Source organism: Prionailurus bengalensis, chromosome B1, assembly GCF_016509475.1.
Source record: "Prionailurus bengalensis isolate Pbe53 chromosome B1, Fcat_Pben_1.1_paternal_pri, whole genome shotgun sequence".
NCBI lineage: Eukaryota > Metazoa > Chordata > Mammalia > Carnivora > Felidae > Prionailurus > Prionailurus bengalensis.
This window is the reverse complement of record NC_057344.1, coordinates 43,070,728-43,093,614: the sequence shown is the minus strand read 5'-3', so window position 1 is coordinate 43,093,614 and position 22,887 is coordinate 43,070,728. Positions and strand designations below refer to the sequence as shown.

The 22,887-nt window shown below is 32.8% G+C and overlaps 1 protein-coding gene across 3 annotated transcripts in view; it reads left to right on the top strand.

Moving 5' to 3' along the window:
• Positions 1–22,887, top strand: part of ADAM2 (ADAM metallopeptidase domain 2) — a 136,899-nt gene that overhangs the window by 86,130 nt on the left and 27,882 nt on the right. For all 3 annotated transcript variants that reach the window (XR_006294637.1, XM_043563591.1, XM_043563596.1), the window contains 3 exons: positions 2,261–2,359; positions 2,460–2,655; positions 14,470–14,575. Coding sequence is in view for 2 of the 3 variants with exons in the window: in XM_043563591.1 (XP_043419526.1) it covers positions 2,261–2,359; positions 2,460–2,655; positions 14,470–14,575 (401 nt within the window). In the remaining variant the exon portion in view is untranslated. The remainder of the gene's footprint in view (positions 1–2,260; positions 2,360–2,459; positions 2,656–14,469; positions 14,576–22,887) is intronic.

Below are 22,887 nucleotides of genomic sequence, written 5' to 3'. Positions count from 1 at the left end.
CATCACCACTTGCTACTTAACTTTGCACTTTTATGTGATGGATACAGATTCTTTCCTTAAACTTCATGAACCAACCTCTGCTAGCTTCAGACTTTTCTGCAGCCTCCTTGTCTCTCTCAGCCTTCATAAAATTGAAGAGAATTAGGGCCTTCCTGTGGGTGAGACATTGGCTTAAGGGAATGTTATGGTTGGTTTGATCTTCTATCCAGAAAACTAAAACTTTCTCTATATTAGCAATAATGCCATTTTGCTTTCTTATCATCCATGCATTCATTGATTTTTAATTTCCTTCAAGAACTTTTCTTTTGCATTCACTACTTGACTAACTTTTTGGTGTAAGAGGCCTAGCTTTGGCCTCTCTCAGCTTTCAACATGCCTTCCTCCCTAAGCTTAATCCTTTCTAGCTTTTGATTTAAAGTGAGAAACATTTGACTATTCCTTTCACTTGAATTAGGCCAATTAATAATCCTGTAATTTCAATGTTGTTGTGTCTCAGTGAATAGGGATGCCTGAAAAGAAGGAGCGAGGGGAGCAGTTCATCAGTGGAACAGTCAAAACATAATTAAGTTTATTGTCTCATATGAACAATGGTTCATGACACTCTCCAAAATCACAATAGTAACATCAAAAGCCACTGAAAACAGATCTCCATAACAAATATAATAATGAAAGAATTACCAAAATGTGACACAGAGACTGTTGGAAAAATGATGCTGGTAGATTTGCTCAATTTAAGGTTGCCACCTTCAATTTGTAAAAACAAATAAGCGAACAAAAGTGATGTTTGCAAAGTACAATGAAATGAAGCACGATAAAATAAGGTAATGCCCACATTTCTTCCAAGCTTAATATCTGCTGGCATTCAGGAAAATAAATACAAAGTTTTCACAATTCAACAGAAAATGAGGCATGCTTGTGGCTTTGAATATTTTAATGGAGGTCAATATTTAAGTAAAAAAATGTTTGGATAATTCACAATCAACAAATGCATGTTCTCCAACCCACAAAAATCTTAGATAAAGCTGCTTGATTGGAGGGAGGTGGGAAGACTAGAGATAAAAGGAATGCACTGAGAGAGAGAGAGAGAGAGAGCGAGAGAGAGATTGTGAGACTCATAATGGGTGTATGGATGTGAGGAAATCAATACATAAAAGGAGTTCAGTTTTCCCTACAGCAATAGCTGAGGTCATGAATGTGTACTGTCCCCAATAAGAAAGTGAACTTTTAGATACCTAGTTGGATGATGTGCTTTTAAGAAATTATTTTCCAGTACCCACTTGTGTTTTTCTTGTTTGGGTCTAAATGTAAACACTTTGAAAATTTTTAGTAAAAATTGACACTTGTGTATCTTAGTTCTATTAATTATAATATAAGTGAGCCAGTTCCTATGATATAACTTTACTCTCTGGAATCCCGTACGGGTAGCAATAACAATAACATTGATTAGGCAGAATAGTTCTGGAAAATAGTTCAAATTTAGTTTGCCCTAATAAGTATTTGACTATAACTCATATTAAGACTACTGAAATCCATGACTTATTTTTGTGTAACTTATTGAAATTTTTACCCAATTAACCCTATTCCAAATCCCTGACAATTTAAAAAGTGTGTGTGTGTGTGTGTGTGTAAGCATTGTTTCTCCAATCTTCTCTATTCTTATCTGTTGCTTTAAGTGTAATAATAGAATTTTTATAAACAAAATCACATGGATGAATCATAACATTAATCAAGGCATAATAAGATATGGATGAATCATAATTTCAGTCATATTTAGAAATATTATTTTCTAACTCTTTGCCTTTAGAGAATAAAAGTAAGTTAAACTTTGAACATCCCATAAAAGTTATAGGCTTATTAAAACACAATAGATTCATAAAGGCTGATTAGGAACTAGTCACTATAATGAAACTGATAAATCATAGTTTCCATTTATTTTATGTCTTGTATTTAACTATCTGTTTGTCTACAAGAGCCAGAGAGCTTGATGTTTTGGCTTTGGTGGACTCAGAGTTTCAGAAAAATCCTACTACAGTATAGTCAAACCTACTCTAGGGATAGAAAGAGTATACAGAATAGCAGAGTAGTAACCAATAAATATGTGTTAAGTAAATAAATAAGTGGCTCTATTTTTTTTTATGTTTGCCAACATGTAATTTAAGCACCTATCTGTATATTAGATAATATTCTGTCACCATTAAAATATCTATCTAGTGTGAGTAAAAGTTGGAAGGTACTTCAGAGCATTTGATTTTCCTTTCAGGATTGTGCTGCTAACTTAAACTCATGTTGTGATCATACCACATGTACATTAACAGTTGGTTCAACTTGTGATATTGGTGAATGCTGTAAAAATTGTCAAGTAAGAGCCTTTTAAATTTTTCTGAACAAAGTCATCTTTTTTATTCTATTCGTATGTTCACATTCTGCTTTATTCAATATTATTTACTTCATTTCATCAGTATTTGGCAAAAGGAGAAATATGTAGACCTTCCTCTGATGAATGTGATCTCCCTGAATATTGCAATGGATCATCTGCAACATGTCAAGATAACTTTTTTATTCAGAATGGGCATCCATGTGGAGAGAATCAATGGCTTTGTCTGAATGGAAGTTGTATAAGTGGGATAAAACAGTGTGTGGATTTATTTGGTGAAGGTATTTATTATAATTTTATTTCTCTTATATGTGTTCTTCTGGAAACCAAAAAGAAGTAGATGTTGATACATAACTGTGATTTAAAAAATAATGTAAGGGCCTCCTGGGTGGCTCAGTTGGTTAAGTGTCCGACTTTGGCTCAGGTCATGATCTCACAGTTTGTGAGTTTGAGCCCAGCATTGCGCTCTGTGCTGACAGCTCGGAGCCTGGAGCTGGCTTCAGACTCTGTGTCTCCCTCTTTCTGCTCCTCCCCCACTCACACTCCGTCTCTCTCAAAAATAAACATTAAAAAATTTTTAAAAAATAATGTGATTTTTAGTATATATATATATATATACACATACATATATATGTATATGTATGTGTGTGTATATATATATATATATATATATATATCTTAAAGGATTATAGAAAAAAGTTAAGGAATACTGTAAAAAAATATCAGACAAGTTGTCTGGAATTAAAGGTATGAATTATTTCCACAAAATAATAAGGGAAAAGATTCAAAGTCTATGGGCTCTTCATTTGAGAAGGGAAAAAGCAGACTAAATATAAGTTACACTTCCCTCTCTCACTCCATATCCATAGTTTTCTAAGTAAATATAAAATACATACATATGGCTGTGGACATTAGAGGATCATAAATATAAATCGGCATGAGTGGAATTTAAATCACACATGCAGATACACACAGCCAGATACACACATTCACACCTGGGAACTACAAGGATAGTTTATGAAAATCACAAAAAGGAGTAATGAGGATCCAGTAACTATCAAATAATTGAAAGATGATGTGCACTGAGTACACATGGTACTAAATATACATGGAATCATTTGGTGAAGAAGATGGAGACAGCAGCAATGGCAGCAGCATTTTAGGTCTATAACAGAAGTAAAAGAGTGATTGACGAGGAAATATTTAGGATATTCATATAAATAGCCAAGTGGCTCAACCTTTTCTCAACTGTAATGGGTAATTGCCTACTTTAATTTCTGTGTAAAAAGGAGTTGCAAAGTAATGATCAACTCCAAAAATGGACATACAATGACATAGAATGACTATTGGTTTGAAGAAAGGCAAAACAAAGATGTAAGGAAAGAAACATAGAATGGTTAAGTGCTCTCCCCAGGAACTGGATGATTTGAACCACAAAGGAAATTTTGAAGAAAGATATCTCTATCTCTCCATCTCTCTGTCTCCTCTCTCTCTCCCTCTCTATCATCTCTCTCTCTCTATATATATCTATCATCTATCAATTATCTCTCTATCTGTCTATCATCTATCTATTTACTATCACTGATCTCTACCTATCTCTTATCTATCTCTATCTGTATCATGTCTTCCTTATCATCCATATCATCTATTTATCTCTATCTACCTACCTATATAAACATACAGATAAATAAAGAAAGAGAAAGGGAGAAATAGGAAAGAAAATCTTGATCTGAAAGGAATACTGGTTAAAATGTAAAAATAAGCATATTGGTTAGATCATTGAAAAGGTAGAACTTCTGTTTCAGCTGGCAGGTAAAATTGTGAATTTCACCCAATGTTAAATACATAGATTAAAAAAGAAAAGTATGTGAGAGCACACATTTGAACTCATATAATTTGCTTTCCAAATCTATTTCTGTAAGGGCTGATTGTGAATGATGTTAAAAACAAAAAGGGAAACTAAATGAGGAGACAGAAGAATTAAGCAAGAAGAAATCATCATCATAGAAATTAGCAAAATTCATTGTTGGCTAAAAAACACATCTTTTAAAAACATATTTCAAAATATAAAGAATAATATGAAATTAAGTTATTAGTATGTCAAAAATGTAAGTTGACCCCTAGAAGAATAAAAATGGAAAAAAAAAAATAGTTTCACTAGGAAAAAAAAAAACTGAAACAAAACTCAATCATTCCAATAAAATGCAGCACAAAAGAGAAATTAAAAATTAGCATTAGTCAAGTATTCATTTTATAATCCAAGCTACAAGAATAATAATAAAATAATTTGAAAATAAAAGCTTATAAAGGAGGGGTGCCTGGGTGGCTCAGTCGGTTAAGCATCCGACTTTGGCTCAGGTCATGATCTCATAGTCCGTGAGTTTGAGCCCTGCATCAGGCTCTGTGCTGACAGCTCAGAGCCTGGAGCCTGCTTCCAATTCTGTGTCTCCCTCTCTCTGACCCTCCCCCGTTCATGCTCTGTCTCTCTCTTTCTCAAGAATAAATAAACATTAAAAAAAATAATTAAAAAAAAGCTTATAAGGGGAAAAACAAAAGCAAGAAAATTCTTGATTAACTCAAAAGGCAAAAACAAAGTTAAAAAATAACATAAAATAAGAGAATAAATTCTAAGACAGCTTATTTACATTTAAATATTTTGTAATTATGTTAAATATAAAACCTCCATTAAAAATTAAATTTAGGGAAAGGATGTAGCAAGTACTGACATATGTAACTATGAGAAAATAGAAAAACCAAGATACACTGTATTGATGATATTTTAATTTTTTTAATGTTCATTTATTTTTGAGAGGGAGACAGAGCATGAGCGGGGTAGGGGCAGAGACAGAGGGAGACACAGAATCTGAAGCAGGGTCCAGGCTCTGAGCCATCAGCACAGAGCCTGACACAGCTGGAACCCACAAATGGTGAAATCATGACCTGAGCCTAAGTCAGAAACTTAACTGACTGAGCTACCTAGACGCCCCAAGGTGCTTTCAGAATCTTAGGAAGAATGTCTTTAAAGAAAAAAAAAACACATAAAGAGATCATAGCAAAACTACTAGGAAAAAAAAAATGAAAAGAGAACAAAACATCTAAAGTGGGAGAAAAAGACACAGTACCTTTTAAAAAGCAAGTGGAGTCAGATTCCTTGTCAACAATTACAGAAGCTAGATGGCAAAGATACTTATAATGGCTAAAAGAAAATAACTACTCACCCACCCAGAATTCTTAATGAGCAAAAAATACCCTGTACATCTTTTCAATAAATGTGCATGAACAACTGTACATTCACATGCAAAAGAATGAATTTGAACCCCTACCTTACACCAAACACAAGAATTAACTTAAGATGTATTACAGACGTAAATGTAAGAGCTAAAACTATAAAACTTTTACAGGAAAACATAGGCATAAATCTTAATGACCTGGAACTAGGCAGTGTTTTCTTAGATATGACACCTAAAGCACAAGTGATGAATGAATAAGGCATAAATTGGACTTCAAAAATTTAAAAAGCTTTCATTCTTCAAGAAAGTGGAGAGGGGCACCTGGGTGGCTCAGTCGGTTAAGTGTCTGACTCTTGGTTTTGGCACTGATCATGATCTCATGGTTCATGGGTTTGAGCTCTGTATCGGGCTCTGAGCTGACAGCGCGGAGCCTGCTTAGGATTTGCTCTCTCCCTTTCTCTGTGCCCCTCCCCTGCTAGTTTGTTCACTCTCAGAATAAATAAAGACAGTTCGATGAATGGGAGAATATATTTGCCAACCATATTTTTAATTATAGACAAAATATATACAAAATATAAGAAACTCATCTGACTCAACAATAAAAAGACAATGTAGTTTAACAAATAAACAAAAAATTAGATTAGACATTTCTAAAAACAAGACATAGAAATGATTAATCACGGGGGCGCCTGGGTGGCTCCGTCAGTTGGGCGACCGACTTTGGCTCAGGTCATGATCTCACGGTTTGTGAGTTCAAGACCTGCGTTGGGCTCTGTGCTGACAGGTCAGAGCCTGGAGCCTGATTCAGATTCTGTGTCTCCCTCTCTTTACCCCTCCCCTGCTCACACCCTGTGTCTGTCTCTCGATAATGAATAAACATTAAACAACAAATTTTTTTTAAAGAAATGATTACTCACATGAAAGATGCTCAACATTATTCGTCATTAAGGAAATTTAAATTAAGACCACAACAAGATACTTCTCCACACTTACTAAAATAGCCATAATTAAAAGACAATAGGAATTGTTGGGAGAATATGGCAAAATCTGAATTCTTATGCACATGCTCGTGGGAATATAAAATGGTACAGATACTTTAGAAAGCAGTTTGGAAGTTCCTTAAAATTTTGAACCTAGCAGTTTACCCTTGATATATGCCTAAGGAAACTTAAAACATATGTCCCCACAAACCTTGTATACAAATGTTCACAATACCATTATTCATAAACCAAAATGTAGAAACAACCCAAATGTCCATCAACTGATGAACTAGTAAATAAAATGCAGGATATTATTTAGTCAATAAAAATTAAAGAAGTGATGATATTTGGTATTTACCAATAAATTTTGAATAAATTTTGAAAACTTTATGCTAACCTAAGAAAGCCAGAAACAAAATACCACAGATTCTATGATTCCATTTATAGTACGCATACAGAATAGGCAAATATTTAAGACAGAAGATAAATTAATAGCTGGCTAAGGTTTAAAGGAGGGAGGCAGAGGATGAATATATGAATGTAATTCTGTGTGTGTGTGTGTGTGTATTGTTTGACATATATCCAATTTAATATTACAGCATATTGATGACCACCTTTACTGTCACAACTTAATACTCCTGAATGCACTGCAATATGATATCTGCTAAAAATCGTGTGTTTTGTTGCTTCATTGGTTGTTTATAAACTTAAAAGTGTGAATGTTTCTCAATTTCCTTCTCTGTTCTCTTGGTCATTTTTCTCTATTTGTGCCAGTCTTATGCTATCTTAATTTCTCTCCATTTATATCTCAGAGACAAGTTTTGTCTTCTTCCTTTGTATCTTCTTCATATGTGTTGGCTTGGCTTTCTTCCATATGAACTTAAGTACCAGATTAATAAATTAAATCATGCATTAATTTTAGTTGAATTGATATCCATGTAATATTGAGTTATTCTGTGGATGATCCAATGAGTATGAAGTGGTATCTTGTGGTTTTGATTTGCATTTACCTAAAGACTAATGATGAACATCTTTTCAATGTTCTTATTGACCATTTGTATGTTTTGTTTGGAAAGATATCTATTTATATCATTCACCTATTTTTTAATTGTTAAATTCATGTTTTACAAATATTTTCTTTTGTTGTCTAAATTATGTCATCACTTTTCTGATGGCCTCCTCTAAAATGCAAAGTTTTAATTTTGATTAGGTTCAATTTATTAATTTTTTTTGTATGTGCTTGTGATTTTGGTGTTATATCTAACACCAAATGCACTAACAGAGCATTGCTTAATTCAAGGTCCTGATTTGTTTTCCCTGGGAGTCTTATACCTTTTCCTCTTAAATTTGGGTCTATAATCCATTTTGAGTTAATTTTGTATATGGTGTGAAAAATGGTCCAACTTAATTCTTTTAGCATGTGGATACCCAGTTATCTCAGCATCACTGTTGAAAAGATGATTATTCACCCATTTAAGTAACTTGACATCTTTGCTAAAAAATCACTTGATTGTAAAACAATTTATTTCTAGACTGTAAATTCCACTCCATTGATCTAATACATCTATATTCTTATGTCAGTAGCACACTGTCTTGATTACTGTAGCCTTGTAGTTTACAAATCAGGAAATGTGAGTAATCCAACTTTTTCTTTTTAAGATTATTTTGGATATCCTGGGACTCTTGCATTTCTTAAATTTCAGAATCAACTTGACAATTTCTGAAAAAAAGTCAGCTGGAATTTTGATAGTAATTGTGTTGAATTACACATCAATTTGAGGTGTAATGTTATATTAACTATGTTATAGCTTAGAATCCATGAACATGGGATGTCTTTCCAATTATTTTTATTGTATTCAGCTAATTTTAATTAAATGTTTTATAGTTTTGTAATTATCAGTATACAAGCTCTACACTTATTTTGTTAAACATATTTCTTAATATTTTATTCTTTTTGATGCTATTATGTATAGGATTTTTTAAAAATTTCATTATTCATTACTAGTGTGGAGATATAAATTGACTTTGAATATTGAACCTTTATCCTGCAAAATTGCTAAAATTCTTTATTAGTTCCCATAATTATTTTTAATAGGTAGCTAGGATTTCTATATATCAGAAAATGTCTTAGGAAAATGGATATATTTTAATTTCTTAGTTTATAATATATATGCCTTTTATTTTTTTCTTCTTGGCTTTTTTTCCTGACTAGTATTTCCAATATAATATTGAGTAGAAGTACTCAGGGCATATATTATGATTTGTTCCTTATCTTAGGGGTTGAACTTTGAGTTTTTCATTAGTAAGGATGATATTAACCATGGTTTTTTCATAATCCTCTTTATTAGGTTAAGGAAGTTCCATTTCAGTTGCCCTGTTTGTTAAGGTTGCTGGGGTTTTTTTCCTTAAATCAAGAGTAAAATGCTAGGTTTTCCACTCCTTTTTCTGTGTCTATTAAGTGATTTTTTTTTTGTCTTTTAGTTTATTGATATGGTGCATTACACTAATGTCTAGCCTTGCATTTCTGGAAGAGATACCACTTGGTCAAGTTGTGTTATCATTTTTATATTGATAGTTATGGATTCTTGGTATATGCTTGAGATTTTTTTCTTATTTTTATTGTGAAAAAAATATACATGACATAAAACTTACCATTTTTACTGTTTTTACAATTCACTGTCATTTTACAATTAACATTACTTTGCAAATATCACCATCATCCATCCCCAGAACTTTTTTCACTTTTCCAAACTGAAACTCCATATCTATCAAAGTTGATTTCACTGTTGATTTTCATGTGCAACTGTTTTTAACATTTTTATCTATATTTTCTTTTGTCGCCAATGCTTTTGGCATTGTATCCAAGAACTAATTGCTAAATCCAATGTCAAAAAACTTTTCCTCTCTATTTTCTTCTAAGAGTTTTATAGTTTTTCGCATAATGTGTAGAGAAGTTGAATCACTATGTTGTACACCTAAAAGCAATGTAACATTGTGTGTCAACTATACACAAAAAAATTAAAGTTTTTATTTAAATTCCAGTTGTTAATATACAGTGTAATACTAGTTTCAGGTGTGCAATTTAGTGATTCAACACACACATACAACACCCGGTACTCATCAAAACAAGTGCACTCCTTAATCCTCAGCATATCTAAGAAAAAGTTTTATGTTTATAGCTCTTACATTTATGTGCCTAATCCATTTCATGTTAATTTTAGAATATCCTGTAAGGTAAGGGTTCAAGTTCATTCTTTTGCATGTGTATACTCAGTTTTCTTAACACCAATTGTCGAAAAGACTGTCCTTTCCTATTGAATGGTTTTGGCACACATAAAAATCATTAGACATATATGGAAGGATTTGCTTCTGGGGTGGCTATTTTAGTCTGTTGGTGTATATATCCGTATGTTAGTATGCCAATGTACATGGTTTTGAATACTGTAGCTTTTGTGGTAAGTTTTGAAATCAGGAAGTATGAGATCTCCAAGTTTTTTTCTCCATTTTTAAGATTATTTTGACAATTTCAGGACCTTGAAACTCCATACGAATTTTAAGATGGGTTTTTCTATTTCCGCAGATACATTGTTGGTGTTTTAATAGGTTTGCATTGAAGCTGTAGCTCACTTTGGATGATATTGCCGTCTTAATATTTTTCCTCCAAGTCATAAATATAGGATAGCTTTCCATTTTTGTGTTTTCTTTAATTTTCTTCAGCAGCACATTGTGGATTTCATTGTATAAATTTTACTTCACTTTGGTTAATTTTACTTGTAAGTATTTTTTCTTTTTGATGCACTGATAAATAAAATTGTTTACTTAGGTTTCTTTTGGGAATTTTCATTGCTAATTATAGAAATGCAATTGATGCCTTAATTTTTGTATCCTTAAACTTTGCTGAATTTATTTATTAGTTGTGTGAATGTGTGTGTGTGTGTGTGTGTGTGTGTGTGTGTAAAATCCTTAGAATTTTCTTTATATATACAATCATGGCAACTATGAGCAGAGATAACTTAACTTTTTCTGTTCCAATTTAAGTTCCTATCATTTCTTTTACTTGCCTCTTGCTTTAGAGTAGGACTTCTACTAAAATCTGGCATCCTTGTGTTGCTCCTTGTCATTAGAAGAAAAGCTTTCAATTTTTCACCACTGAGTATTATATTAACTGTGTTTTTTATAGGTGGCCTCTACTATATTGAAGAACTTTCCTTCTACTTCTAGTTAGTTAAGTGTTTTTATCATTAAAAAGCATCAAGTTTTGCTTCTTGTGCATCAATTGACATGATCATGTGTTTCTTCTCCTTTATTCTGCTATTTTGGTATATAACATCATCCTTGTATTCCAGGAACAAATCTTACTTGGTAATAGAATATGCTAATGGTTTTGCTAATAATGCTTTAATATGCTCTAGATTTCAGTTTACTGGCATTTTATTATTCATCACTGTAGATTTTTTTTAAAGTTTGTGTTTAAATTCCAGTTAGTTAATATACAGTGTAATATTAGTTTCAGGTGTACAATATGGTGACTCAACACTTGCATACAACAATGAGTGCTCATCACAATTGCACTCCTTAATCCCCATCACCTATTTAAACCACCCTCCCCCCACCTACCTCCCCTCAGGTAACCATCAGTTTGTTCTCTACAGTTCAGTTTGTTCTTGGCTTTCCTCTCTCTTTTATTTCCCTCATGTTCATTTGTTTTGTTTCCTAATTCTGTAGATTTCTTGAAATTTTTATGTCTATATATGTGAGAGATATTGTTCTAACATTTTTTTCTTTTTGAACTGTCTTGTGTTGTTTTAATAATCAAGTCACATTGAATGACACAAAAAGCATTCCTTACTCATAGTTTTGGGAACAATCTGCAATGTATTATGTTGTCTGAAAATTTTGGAGAATTTACCAGTGAAGTCATCCACACTCAGCCTTTTCATTGTGGGAAATTTCCTGATTAATAATTCAAATTTGCCAGCTTTGTTGATCTTTTCAAAGAACCAAATTTTGGTTTTGTTGATTTTCTCTGTCACTTGTGTCTTTTTTATTTTATCATTTTCTTCTCTAATTCCTATTAGTTCTTTACTTCTGTTCCTTTTATGTTTAGAATACTTTTTTTCAATATCTTAAGATAAAATTCTAGGTTATTAATTTGAAATATTTCTTTCCTATTTTAAGCATTTACAGATATCAATTTCCAAATAGTGATTTCAATGTTTTTCATAAATTTCTGTATGTCATGTTTTTATTCCTATTCATCTTAAGTATATTCTAATTTCCCATGAGATTTTTTTTTCTTTGATGCTTTGGTTATTTAGGAGTGTGGTTTTTAATTACCATGTTTGTACATTCCCTAATGTACTTTTATTATTGATTTTTAATTTAATTCCATTGTATTCAGAAAACATAATTGAGTATTCAGAGAACATAATTCATATGATTTAATTTCTTCTCAAATTATTTAGACTGTTTTGGCCTCACATATGACCATTTTGGAGAATTTCCAAATGCATGGAGAAGAATATGTATCCTGCTCTTGTTGGATAGAGTGTTCTATAGATATGTTATGGCTAGTTCATTTGTAGTGTTGTTCTAATTTTGTATTTCCTTCTTGATCTTCTATTTCTTCTGTCCATTATTGACAGTTGACAGAATGTCAGCTATTATTTTTACCTACTTCTTCCTTCAAGTCTGCCAGTTTTTATTTAATAGATTTTGGTGCTTTGTTCCTAGGGGATATGTTTGTAATATTTTCTGTAATATTTCTTCATGCGTTGACAATCTTATTGTAAAAATTCTTTGGTTGTCTTTAGTAACATTTTTTTTCTTATACTTTGTGTGTGTGTGTGTGTGTGTGTGTGTGTGTGTGTGTGTGATATTTCTATAGCCACTCCAACTCTCAGTGTTATTGTTCTGGGTTTTGTATTCCTTCATGATTGGGGATTGCCATGTCTGGTGTGATGTCTCTCTCTGCCTCTCCTACTGGATTCTATGAGAGTTTTCTCCTTTGTCCAATGTGTAAGAGTTGCTTAGTTAGTTTTTAGTTTTTTGAGATGAAATTTTTCCATATCTAGCTGCAGATTTGGTATATCTATGGGAGGAAGTGACTTCAGAATCTTTTTGTGTTGCCATCCTGAAATGGAAACTCTATCTCTATTAGCATTTTAAAGATGTTACTTTATTGTCATATTGTTTCCATATTTTCTAAAGAAAATCTGTCAAATTGTGTCTCTTTTCTTTTTAAGCCATCAAGATTTTCTTTGTTTTTTAGCAGTCTTTATGTCATATGTTTGGGTGTATTTGTGTATGTGTGTGTTTAATTCTTCTTAGTGTTCTGTGAGTTTCTAGGAACACTGGTGTAAATCCTGTATTATCATATGGATTTTCTTAAAATTTCAAATTATATTCAATAACCTCTCCATAATTATTTCAGTTTATTTTTGATATTTTTCTTCTTGGATGCTTATATCTTTGTAATTTATACAATGTATCATGTTCTCTTAACTATTTTCATATAGGTAGATATCTTTATATTTTTTCTTGAATGAAAAGACACATTTCTAGTTAAATTTTTTCATTGTCTTTAATTTTTGCCTTTTGAAGCCCTGCTTTCAGTCTAAAATGCTTATTTTTTTACACAGATACTACTATTATCCATCTTTTTCTTCTGTTAAGTGTATGAAATGAGGAACTAATCACTTTAATTAAATCAGAAAGTGATATGTATTAAGTTTTTGTTAGAGATTAAATAACGTTCACTCTATCTAGTTTACTGTTGTTTTTATGGCCATAACTCTTTAGGGTTTTCAACTGAGAATTGGTATATTTACTGAGACTCCTTCCCTTGGCAACTATGTAACCACAACACAGAAACTGCAGAAAAATCCACACTGCTTTATGGAAGTCTTTTTATATTTTAATCTCCTGCTCTTCACACATTTAGAAGCAGGAACAATTCTTGAGGCAGGGAATAAAGTATATGTTGAGACCTCTTGAGTCTCTGATTTTGTCACTATAACTATGAAGATCCTTCAACCTTGGCCTATTTTTATGTCCACCAAATGGCCTGCTTCCCTAGCTAAGCAATAATTTTGACTTCTCACCCATAACCAGGTTTAAAATGACCTCTGGGATAAAATAAACTGCTTATTTCCAGTTTACTAGAGCCTGTGGGAGTTTCAGCTGAGATCCAGATTTGTACCTGTGGATCCTCTTTTGGTGTGCCATTTTCTTCAGCACCATAATGCAGTGGTTAAATCTTCCCATCAAAGATTTTTGATTTCATCCTTCAACTACAATAGAACTAATGGACACTATAATAAATAAGATCCATTGGTTGGATTTTATGAGAATTGAACACATTGTGTGCATGGATTGGATAGTAAATGTAAAAACTGAGACTCTACGATTTCTTTCTAAGAAAAATATGAAAATATTTTTCTAAGAAAAATATGAAAATATTTTTCTAAGAAAAATATGAAAATATTTTTCTAAGAAAAATATGAAAATATTTTTCTAAGAAAAATATGAAAAAATAAGATATTTGTTAGTGGTTTGCCTTGAAATGATATTTATATAAGTTAGGTTATTGACCAATAAGTCAACTTTTAAAGTTTCTTATACATTTATAGATATCTAGACTTATTAAAAATTAGAAGATAAACTGCACACCATGGTTAATTTTAAGATATCTTTTTGGCAAGAGTGTTTTCAATTTTTAAATATTTCATTGAAATTATTTTGTGTGATCTTAAATCTAGTTTTTTTCAATATGTGTTATGAGTGTATTTTGTATATTTTAAACCATATCAGAATTTTAAATATACTCATAAATTATTTTAAATTAACATAAGCTCTATATGACTAAACACATATTTTTTTCCAGGTGCAGATTTTGGTCCTGAAGAGTGTTATGCTCACCTTAATTCTAAGACCGATCAATCTGGGAACTGTGGTTCAGGTCCTTCAGGATACATACAGTGTAAAACTAAGTATGCTTTAAGAAATCTGTCTGAGAAACTCTATTGCCTTAAATTAGAAAATCCAAACATATAATTAAGCTTATGAGTCATCAAAATATTACCTGCCCATGAAGTTAGACTATATTCAGTCAGTCATAAATGTCTTTAATACAGAATATCTTCACTACTTTTTCTCATACATCCCATTATCCCTTTTATTGTCCCACAGAGTGTTTACTTTACATATATAGATACATTGATAACATTAGTTAGAAGGACTGGTCATTTCTATTTTGCACGTTGTCATTTTAACTTTACAAAGTATGAGCATCTCTTACAGTGATGAAAAGAAAATGTGTGAATTTTTACTATCCGGTAAGTAAAGGACTGTGTTTAAGACCATGTGCTCTACAGCCATGCACCTTGGTGTCAAATCCTAATACCACTGGCTTACCTTCTTGTGTGAACCTGGGTATGTGCTTCATTTTTCTGATATGCCAAATATGAATAGTATTTCCACTAACACCATTGGGTTACCGTTACTATATATATTAGAATCAGAATGTTACTGCTCTTAAAATATTTTATTTTGATATGATTTCAAATTTGGTTTGGTAGTAAAAGTAAAAATTCTGTAAAACATTTCTAGTTTGCATGAATCATACAAAGCCTCCCCATATACCTTCACCCAGGTTTACCAATTATTTACTTTTGCCCATTTGCTTTATCCTTCTATTTTTTTTAACTCTCTTCTCTCCTCTCTTCAAAATGATTTTCCTAAACCATTTGAAAGAATATTGAAAACTATGCTTCTTTACCCATAAAAAAAATCATGTGTGTTTCCTGGGAATAAAGATATTTTCTTACATAGCTATAGTGTAGCTATAAAGCCATGTTTCATATTAGAACTTCTGGGGCCCTTAGGTGGCTCAGCAAGTTAAACGTCTGACTCTTGATTTTGGCTCAGGTCATGAACTCACAGTTTGTGAGTTCGAGCCCCAGCCAGCATCAGGCTCTGTGCTGACAGTGCAGAGTCGGTTTAGGATTATCTCTCTCTCCCTCTCCCCCTCCCCCACTCACTCTGTCTCTGTCTCTCTCAAAATAACTAAATAAACTTAAAAAAAAAACCTTCTTTAATTGTCTTAGGGAAGTATTTATATCTATTTTGTCTTTTTCAGGAACAAATCCAGAATCATATATTTGTTTGTATTTAGTCATAATGTATTTTTCATCTTTAATCTAGATATTTTCTTTGTTTTAATTTTTTTCTTTTCTGCAGTTTTTTTTTTAATGCTACAGACTAATTGTTTTAAAGATGTCCTTCAATTTGGCTTTGGTGGATATTTTTCATAGATTCATTTTATACGTTTTGGCATGCTTACTACTGAAGTGATATGTATGCCCTAGTATAATTTTTAAAAAGTACATGGAATTTTTTCTCAGTCTTGTCTATTTTAGGTCAAATTATATTGAGAACATGGACATATTCTGTTCCTCTTCAAACTTTACTTCACTAGGCTTAAAATTCATTGATGATTTCTAATTCCATTATTTACTCTGCCTATAAGCTAGAAATGTACAGTAGGGAGAAGTATTCCCTTCCCTATTTATTTGTTTGTTTGTTTGTTTGTTTATATATGTGTTTATTTACATTGGTTCAGACTCAGCAATTGTTATTTTATTCAATAGTATAGAATACTTTACTGTTATTACTTATTGTGGTTCTTTTTCACATTGTCTCAGTTTTGGCCACTGAGAGTCTCTTTTAATTGGCCACAGTGTTTGATAGGACTCTAAGAACTTCCAGATTTTGGGGGCGCAGCTCAGTTGGTTAAGTGTCTGACTCTTGGTTTCAGTACAGGTCATGATCTTATGATTTCCTGAGTTCGAGCCCCACGTCGGCTCTGTGCTGATAATGCTGAGCTTGCTTGGGATTCTCTGTCTCCCTCTCTCTGCCCCTACTCCACTCATGCTGTTTCTGTCTCTCTCAAAGTCAATAATAAATAAACTCAAAAAAAAAAAGAACTTTCACATTTTTCTAGCACAAAATATTCTAGGCACAATATTCTAGGAAAAGCATACTGTTATGCTTTTCCTGCCCTTAATCTGTATTCAGCTATTTATCCAAGTAGCCTATATTCCTTTTAGTAGAGAATAATATTAAAAAAAAATAAATATCTGGGCAACAGATGTGCTTATTTCCACTATTTTTTATTACCTCTGCACCTTCTCAGTCAACAGACCTAGAACATACATGTAATATATGCACGTACATGTATCATACAATTATTTATTTGCTCCTTTATATCTCTGCATTTAAAACATGAACTTACAGTGATTATTTCTGATTATACACCATAAAGTACATTTTAGTACATTTCTCATATGTTCAAACTCAAATATGCAGAAGTTATTTGTTAAAAATCATGTATAAAAATTGCATTTACTGACTAAAGAAAACCTTCTAGTGATTATGATTGTATTTTCCTTTAATCATTGATCATTTTTATATTAGCTGCTATACAGTGCTTCTCTGTTAATTGTGATATTTGAATCATATTGATATTGATATCTAGGGATTTATTTGCTCCTTGGCTATGTCTTATTTCTTTTGGCATGTATACATTTTTTTTTTACTTTATATTGGATACTAGGAATAATACATAATGGAAATTTTTCATTCATTTCTGCTTCCTGAAAGCAATAGATTTTTGTTGTGGAAGAGATTTAACATAGCTGAACTCACACTATAAACAATACCCTTCTGTGAGTTGTAGTTGAAATACTGTTTATTTCTTTATACCTCTTAAGATGCTTTATGCCTCTTATTTCTTATGCCTCTTAAGATGCTTTTTATGAACTCCCTGGAGTCTTCACTGTACGTGCTGAGTTCAGTGGTCAGACAAGATTTATGGTGAAGTTTATGCACACTTCAGTGCTGAGCTCCTTTTAATTTCTGGGCACCTAATTGACACGAGGCCCATTTTTAGTTCTGCCATCTGATTATATAAGCTAAGAGATGTTGGATGTATCCCAATTCACAATATCTCTTGATATAGTTCCCGTTGTTAAAGCTCAATTATCATACAATTGTTCCCTTTCGGGTTACATTCCAGGGCCTTTCTCTCTCTCTCTCCCTCTCTTTCTCCCTTTCTTTCTCTCTCCCTCTCTCCCTGTGTGTGTGTGTGTGTGTGTGTGTGTGTGTGTGTGTTTCAATTAGAATTCTACCCTTACTGGAATCCTTAGTTTATTACATGCAGCAATCAGTGAAACTATCCACTACGAGAAACGGTGGGACATCTTGGTTCCAGAGTTTGAGAGAGTTTTTATAGAATTTGGGTTTGTTTTAAGTGATTTTCAATTGGGTTTGAGGAAGTGGATCTTTCTTCTGAATTTGATGCTTTCAGAAAGTAAAGGTATGATTGAGTATCTCAATAAATCTTACATATGAAGAAGAAAGATTGGAGAGAAGTTAAGCTGTAATTGACAATGAAGCAACAGCCACTCATATTAGCTGGATGAGACAGATGTTTGATCATTTTGTTGTTTGGAAAATGTTTAGGTTTTGTCTCTCTATGTTCATTCATAATTTATGGAACAGGTCTGTCTTTTCTTGATGCATCATGACCACAGAGTGACTTGGCTTAAAGTTGATATTCCTAAAATTGCTTATATTCAACAGTTAAGCAGAAGATCTAGCTGTAAGTGCAAGTCAGTTTGCATTAACTCGAACACTTTTCTGTTAATATCTTCACCTGAAAGTCAGAGGATGCTTTTCTCTTTTTCATTTCCCTTTTTTGCCCAAAGGCAGACAAAGATAGGCCATAGAAAATTGCTCCAAGTTACCTATATTTTTGTCATTGCTAAGATTTTACCGATTAGGAAGTTATTTAGAGAATGTGGTATAAAGTTGGGCTCATGTTAGTCTCCCCTGCCACTTTTGCTGCAAGATAATTTGTTGAATTCTCTGATGTATCAGTGGCTGTATGGTAGCATTTAGACCCCCAAAAAGACTCATAAGCCAAATAAAAATTTTATGGCATAATATTTGCTATAAATATATGCTCACATTGATACAGCAGACATAATTTTCAGGATATCCGTTTTGTTAAAATACTGCATATACCTTAAATAACGTACATAGTGATAACTACGGTATATAATTCATTTACTTTTGTTATTTTTAAAAAATGTTCACTTATTTTTGAGAGAGAGAGAGAAACAGAGATAGAGCATGCATGCAAGTGGGGGAGGGGCAGAGAGGAGGACAGAGGGTCCCAGGTGGGCTCTGTACTGACAGCAGAGAGCCTGATGTGTGGCTTGAACTCAAGATGACCTGGGGGATCACCTCTTGAGTTGAAGTCTGACGCTCACCTGACTGAGCCACCCAGGCGCCCTACTTTTGTTAATTAATCTAACTTTAGCTTTTGAATTCTTGAGTATTAAAATGTTTTCATTTAAATTCAAGTTAGTTAACATACATTATAATGTTAGTTTCAGGTGATTCAGTACTTACATACAACACTCGGTGCTCAACACAAGTGTACTCCAAAATCCCCATCACCTATTTAACCCATCCCCCATCCACCTCCATCCTGGTAACCATCAGTTTGTTCTCTATAGTTAAGAGTCTGTTTCTTGGTTTTCCTCTTTCTTTTTTTGCCCTATATTTTTTTTTGTTTCCTAATTTGCACATATGAGTGAAATCATGTGGTATTTGCCTTTCTCTGACTAACTGATTTCACTTAGCATAATAATCTCTAGCTCCATCCATGTCATTAAAAATGGCAAGATTTCATTCTTTTTATGGCTGAGTAATATTCCATTGTGTATTGATGTCCACATATTCCTTATCCATTCATCAATCGATGGACACTTGGGCTGTTTCCATAATTTGGCTACTTTGGATAATGCTGCTGTCAACATTGAGGTGTATGTATCCCTTTGAATCAGTCTTTCTGTATTCTTTGGGTAAATACCTAGTAGTGTGATTGTTATATCATAGGGTAGTTCTATTTTTAACTTTTTGAGGAACTTCCATACTGTTCTCCAGAGTGGCTGCACCAGTTTGCGTTCCAACCAGCAGTGCAAATGGATCCCCTTTTTTCCACATCCTTGCCAACACCTGTTGTTTCTTGTGTTGTTGATCTGAGCCATTCTGACAGATGTGAGATGATATCCATTGTAGTTTTGATGTCCTTGATGATGACTGATGTTGAGCATTTTTTCATGTGTCTATTGGCCATCTGTATGTCTTCCTTGGAAAAATGTTTATTCATGTCTTCTGCCATTTTTTAACTGCACTGACAGCACAGAGCCTGACATGGGGCTCAATCTCACAAACCATGAGAACATGACCTGAGCCAAAATCAAGAATAAGATATTCAAATGACTAAGCTATGCAGGTGCCCCTCTGTTCAGTTCTATTGATCTGTGTGTGTGTGTGTGTGTGTGTGTGTGTGCCGGTACCATGCTGTCTTGATCACTACAGCTTTGTAATGTAACTGGAAGTCTGGAATTGTGATGCTCCCAGATTTTCTTCTCTTTTTCAAGATTGCTCTGGCTACTCAGGGTCTTTTCTGGTTCCCTACAAACTTTAGGATTGTTTGTTCTAGGTCTGTGAAAAATGATGTTGACACTTTGCTAGGGATTGCATTAAATATGTAGATTACTTTGGATAGTATAGGCATTTTAACAATATTTATTCTTCTAATCCCAGGAGCATGGAATGTTTTCCATTTCTTTGTATCATGTTCAATTTATTTCATAAGTATTCAATAGTTTTCAGATGACAGATCTTTTACCTCTTTGGTTAGGTTTATTACTAGGGATCTTATGGTTGTTGTGCAATTGTAAATTGGATTGATTCCTTGATTTCTCTTTCTGCTGTATAGGAATGCAACCGACTGCTGTACATTGATTTTCCTGTAATTTTTTGGTGGGGTCTTTTGGGTTTTCTGAGTATCATGTCATCTGCAAACAGTGGAAGTTTGACTTGTTCCTTGCTGACTTGGATGCCTTTTATTTCTTTTTGTTGTCTGATTGCTGAGGCTAGGTGTCTTGACACTATGTTAAATAACAATGGTGAAAGCTGGCATTTCTGTCTTGTCCCTGACCATAGAGGAAAAGCTGTCAGGTTTTCCCCATTGAAGATGTATATGGTTTTGATTATGTTGAGGTATACTCCCTCTAAAGCTACTTTACTGAGGGATTTTATCATGAATGGATGTTGTTGTACTTTGTCAAATCCTTTTTAAGCACGATTGAAAAGGCCATATGGCTCTTTGAAATCTTTTTTTAAAGTTTATTTATTTTGAGAAAGAGAGAGAGAGGCTGAGCAGGGGAAAGCTTGAGAGAGCACATGAGAGAAAATCCCAACTAAGCTCTGCACTGCTACCATGGAGCCGATCCTGGGGCTCGAATTCACAAACCATGAGATATGACCTGAGTCAAAATCAAGAGTAAGACACTTTACTACAGCCACCCAGACACCCCAAATCTTAGTTTTAAAATAACTCAAAGGTAAATAGGCATTATATTCATGCTTAGTAAATTTTTGGGAGTGTAGATAAACTGATACATGTGTTCAAAAACAGTTTTTTGTTCTCATTTTTAGTTTCATATCTAAAAGTATGTAGTTCTAGGCTCTTTGCTACAATGCATTATCCATGTGCAAGAGAAAACTACCCTTTTAAACAGTAGTTACATGTATGTGAAATGAGATTAATAATACTTTCCCTTTCTACCTTATGTGACTTTTTATAGAATTTAAATTTCATGGGCGCCTGGGTGGCGCAGTCGGTTAAGCGTCCAACTTCAGCCAGGTCACGATCTCGCGGTCCGTGAGTTCGAGCCCCGCGTCGGGCTCTGGGCTGATGGCTCAGAGCCTGGAGCCTGTTTCCGACTCTGTGTCTCCCTCTCTCTCTGCCCCTCCCCCATTCATGCTCTGTCTCTCTCTGTCCCAAAAATAAATAAACGTTGAAAAAAAAATTAAAAAAAAAAGAATTTAAATTTCATGTTAAACACTTGAAAACATTACTGTTTTACCCTTATAAAGTTAAACACTTGAAATACTACGGTTTTACCTTTGTAAAATTTTGCCTGAAGTCCATGTGTAAATGTAGCATACTAAAGATAGAGTATATATAAATTACTTTTGATTATTTTTTTAATGTTCACTTTGCTTGGTTTTATTTGATTTTTAAATGTATGTGGATTATAATAATTGAATGTACTTTAAATGCAAAATTTCATTAATATTTCCATCATGCAAAAATGTTTTCTTTAATCTATACCCCATACAACCTCATCTCAATGATGATAGATAAATGTAGTCTATTAAAAAATTTCATATAAATGGAATGCTACAGTATGCATTTTTTGTGTTATACTTAATATTCCGACACAGTTTTCAGATTCAAATAGATCAATCTTCTATTAGATTTTATTTTTATTGCTAAGTAATTTTGATTTTCACTGAAAATTACTATATATATGTTAATTAATATGATTAGTTTATTCATTCCTTATTGATGGTCAGTTATATGGTATATATTTTAGCTATTATGAATAAAACTGCTATAAACATTTAAGGTCAGGTCTTTATAGTGTAATATTTTTTCATTTATGTTTGGTAGATACATACATAGTATCATTACTGAGTCCTATAATAAGTTCACATTAACCTTTTTAAGAAATTGCTGATTGTTTTCTAAAGTGGCTGTGTAAATGTACATCTACATTAATAGAATTCAAGAGTTCTAGTTTCTCCACAATATGTTACTACTTGGTATTACCATTCTTTTTTATTTTAGCCATCTAGTTGTAACATGTTTTAATTTACATTTATTTACATTTACACTTATCTAACTTTTGAACATTTTCCCAAGTCCTCTTGTCAATGTGTATCTCTTCCTGTGTGGAGAATTTATTAATTTTTTTTCCATTGTATTTGGAATAGGTTAGTCTTCCTACTATTGAGTTTTATCTTTATATCTTTTTATTCTGAACTAATTGTGGATTCACAAGAAGTAGCAAAAATATATAGAGAGAAAACAAAGGCCCCATGTACCCTTTAGTCGGTTTCCCCAAGAGGTAACATTTTATATGATTTATATCAAATGTATTTTATCTGTAGTACAATATCAAAACCAGGAAATTGATACTGGTAAATAGACCTTACCCCCCAGATTTCCATCAGTTTTACATGAGTGTGTGTCAGGTGTGTGTGTGTGTGTGTGTGTGTGTGGTGAATTGCCATCTTAACAATATTGAGTTTTCAGTTGATAAATATATAGGATTTCTCAATTTATTTGTTTCATTTTTCTCAACCAGATTTATTA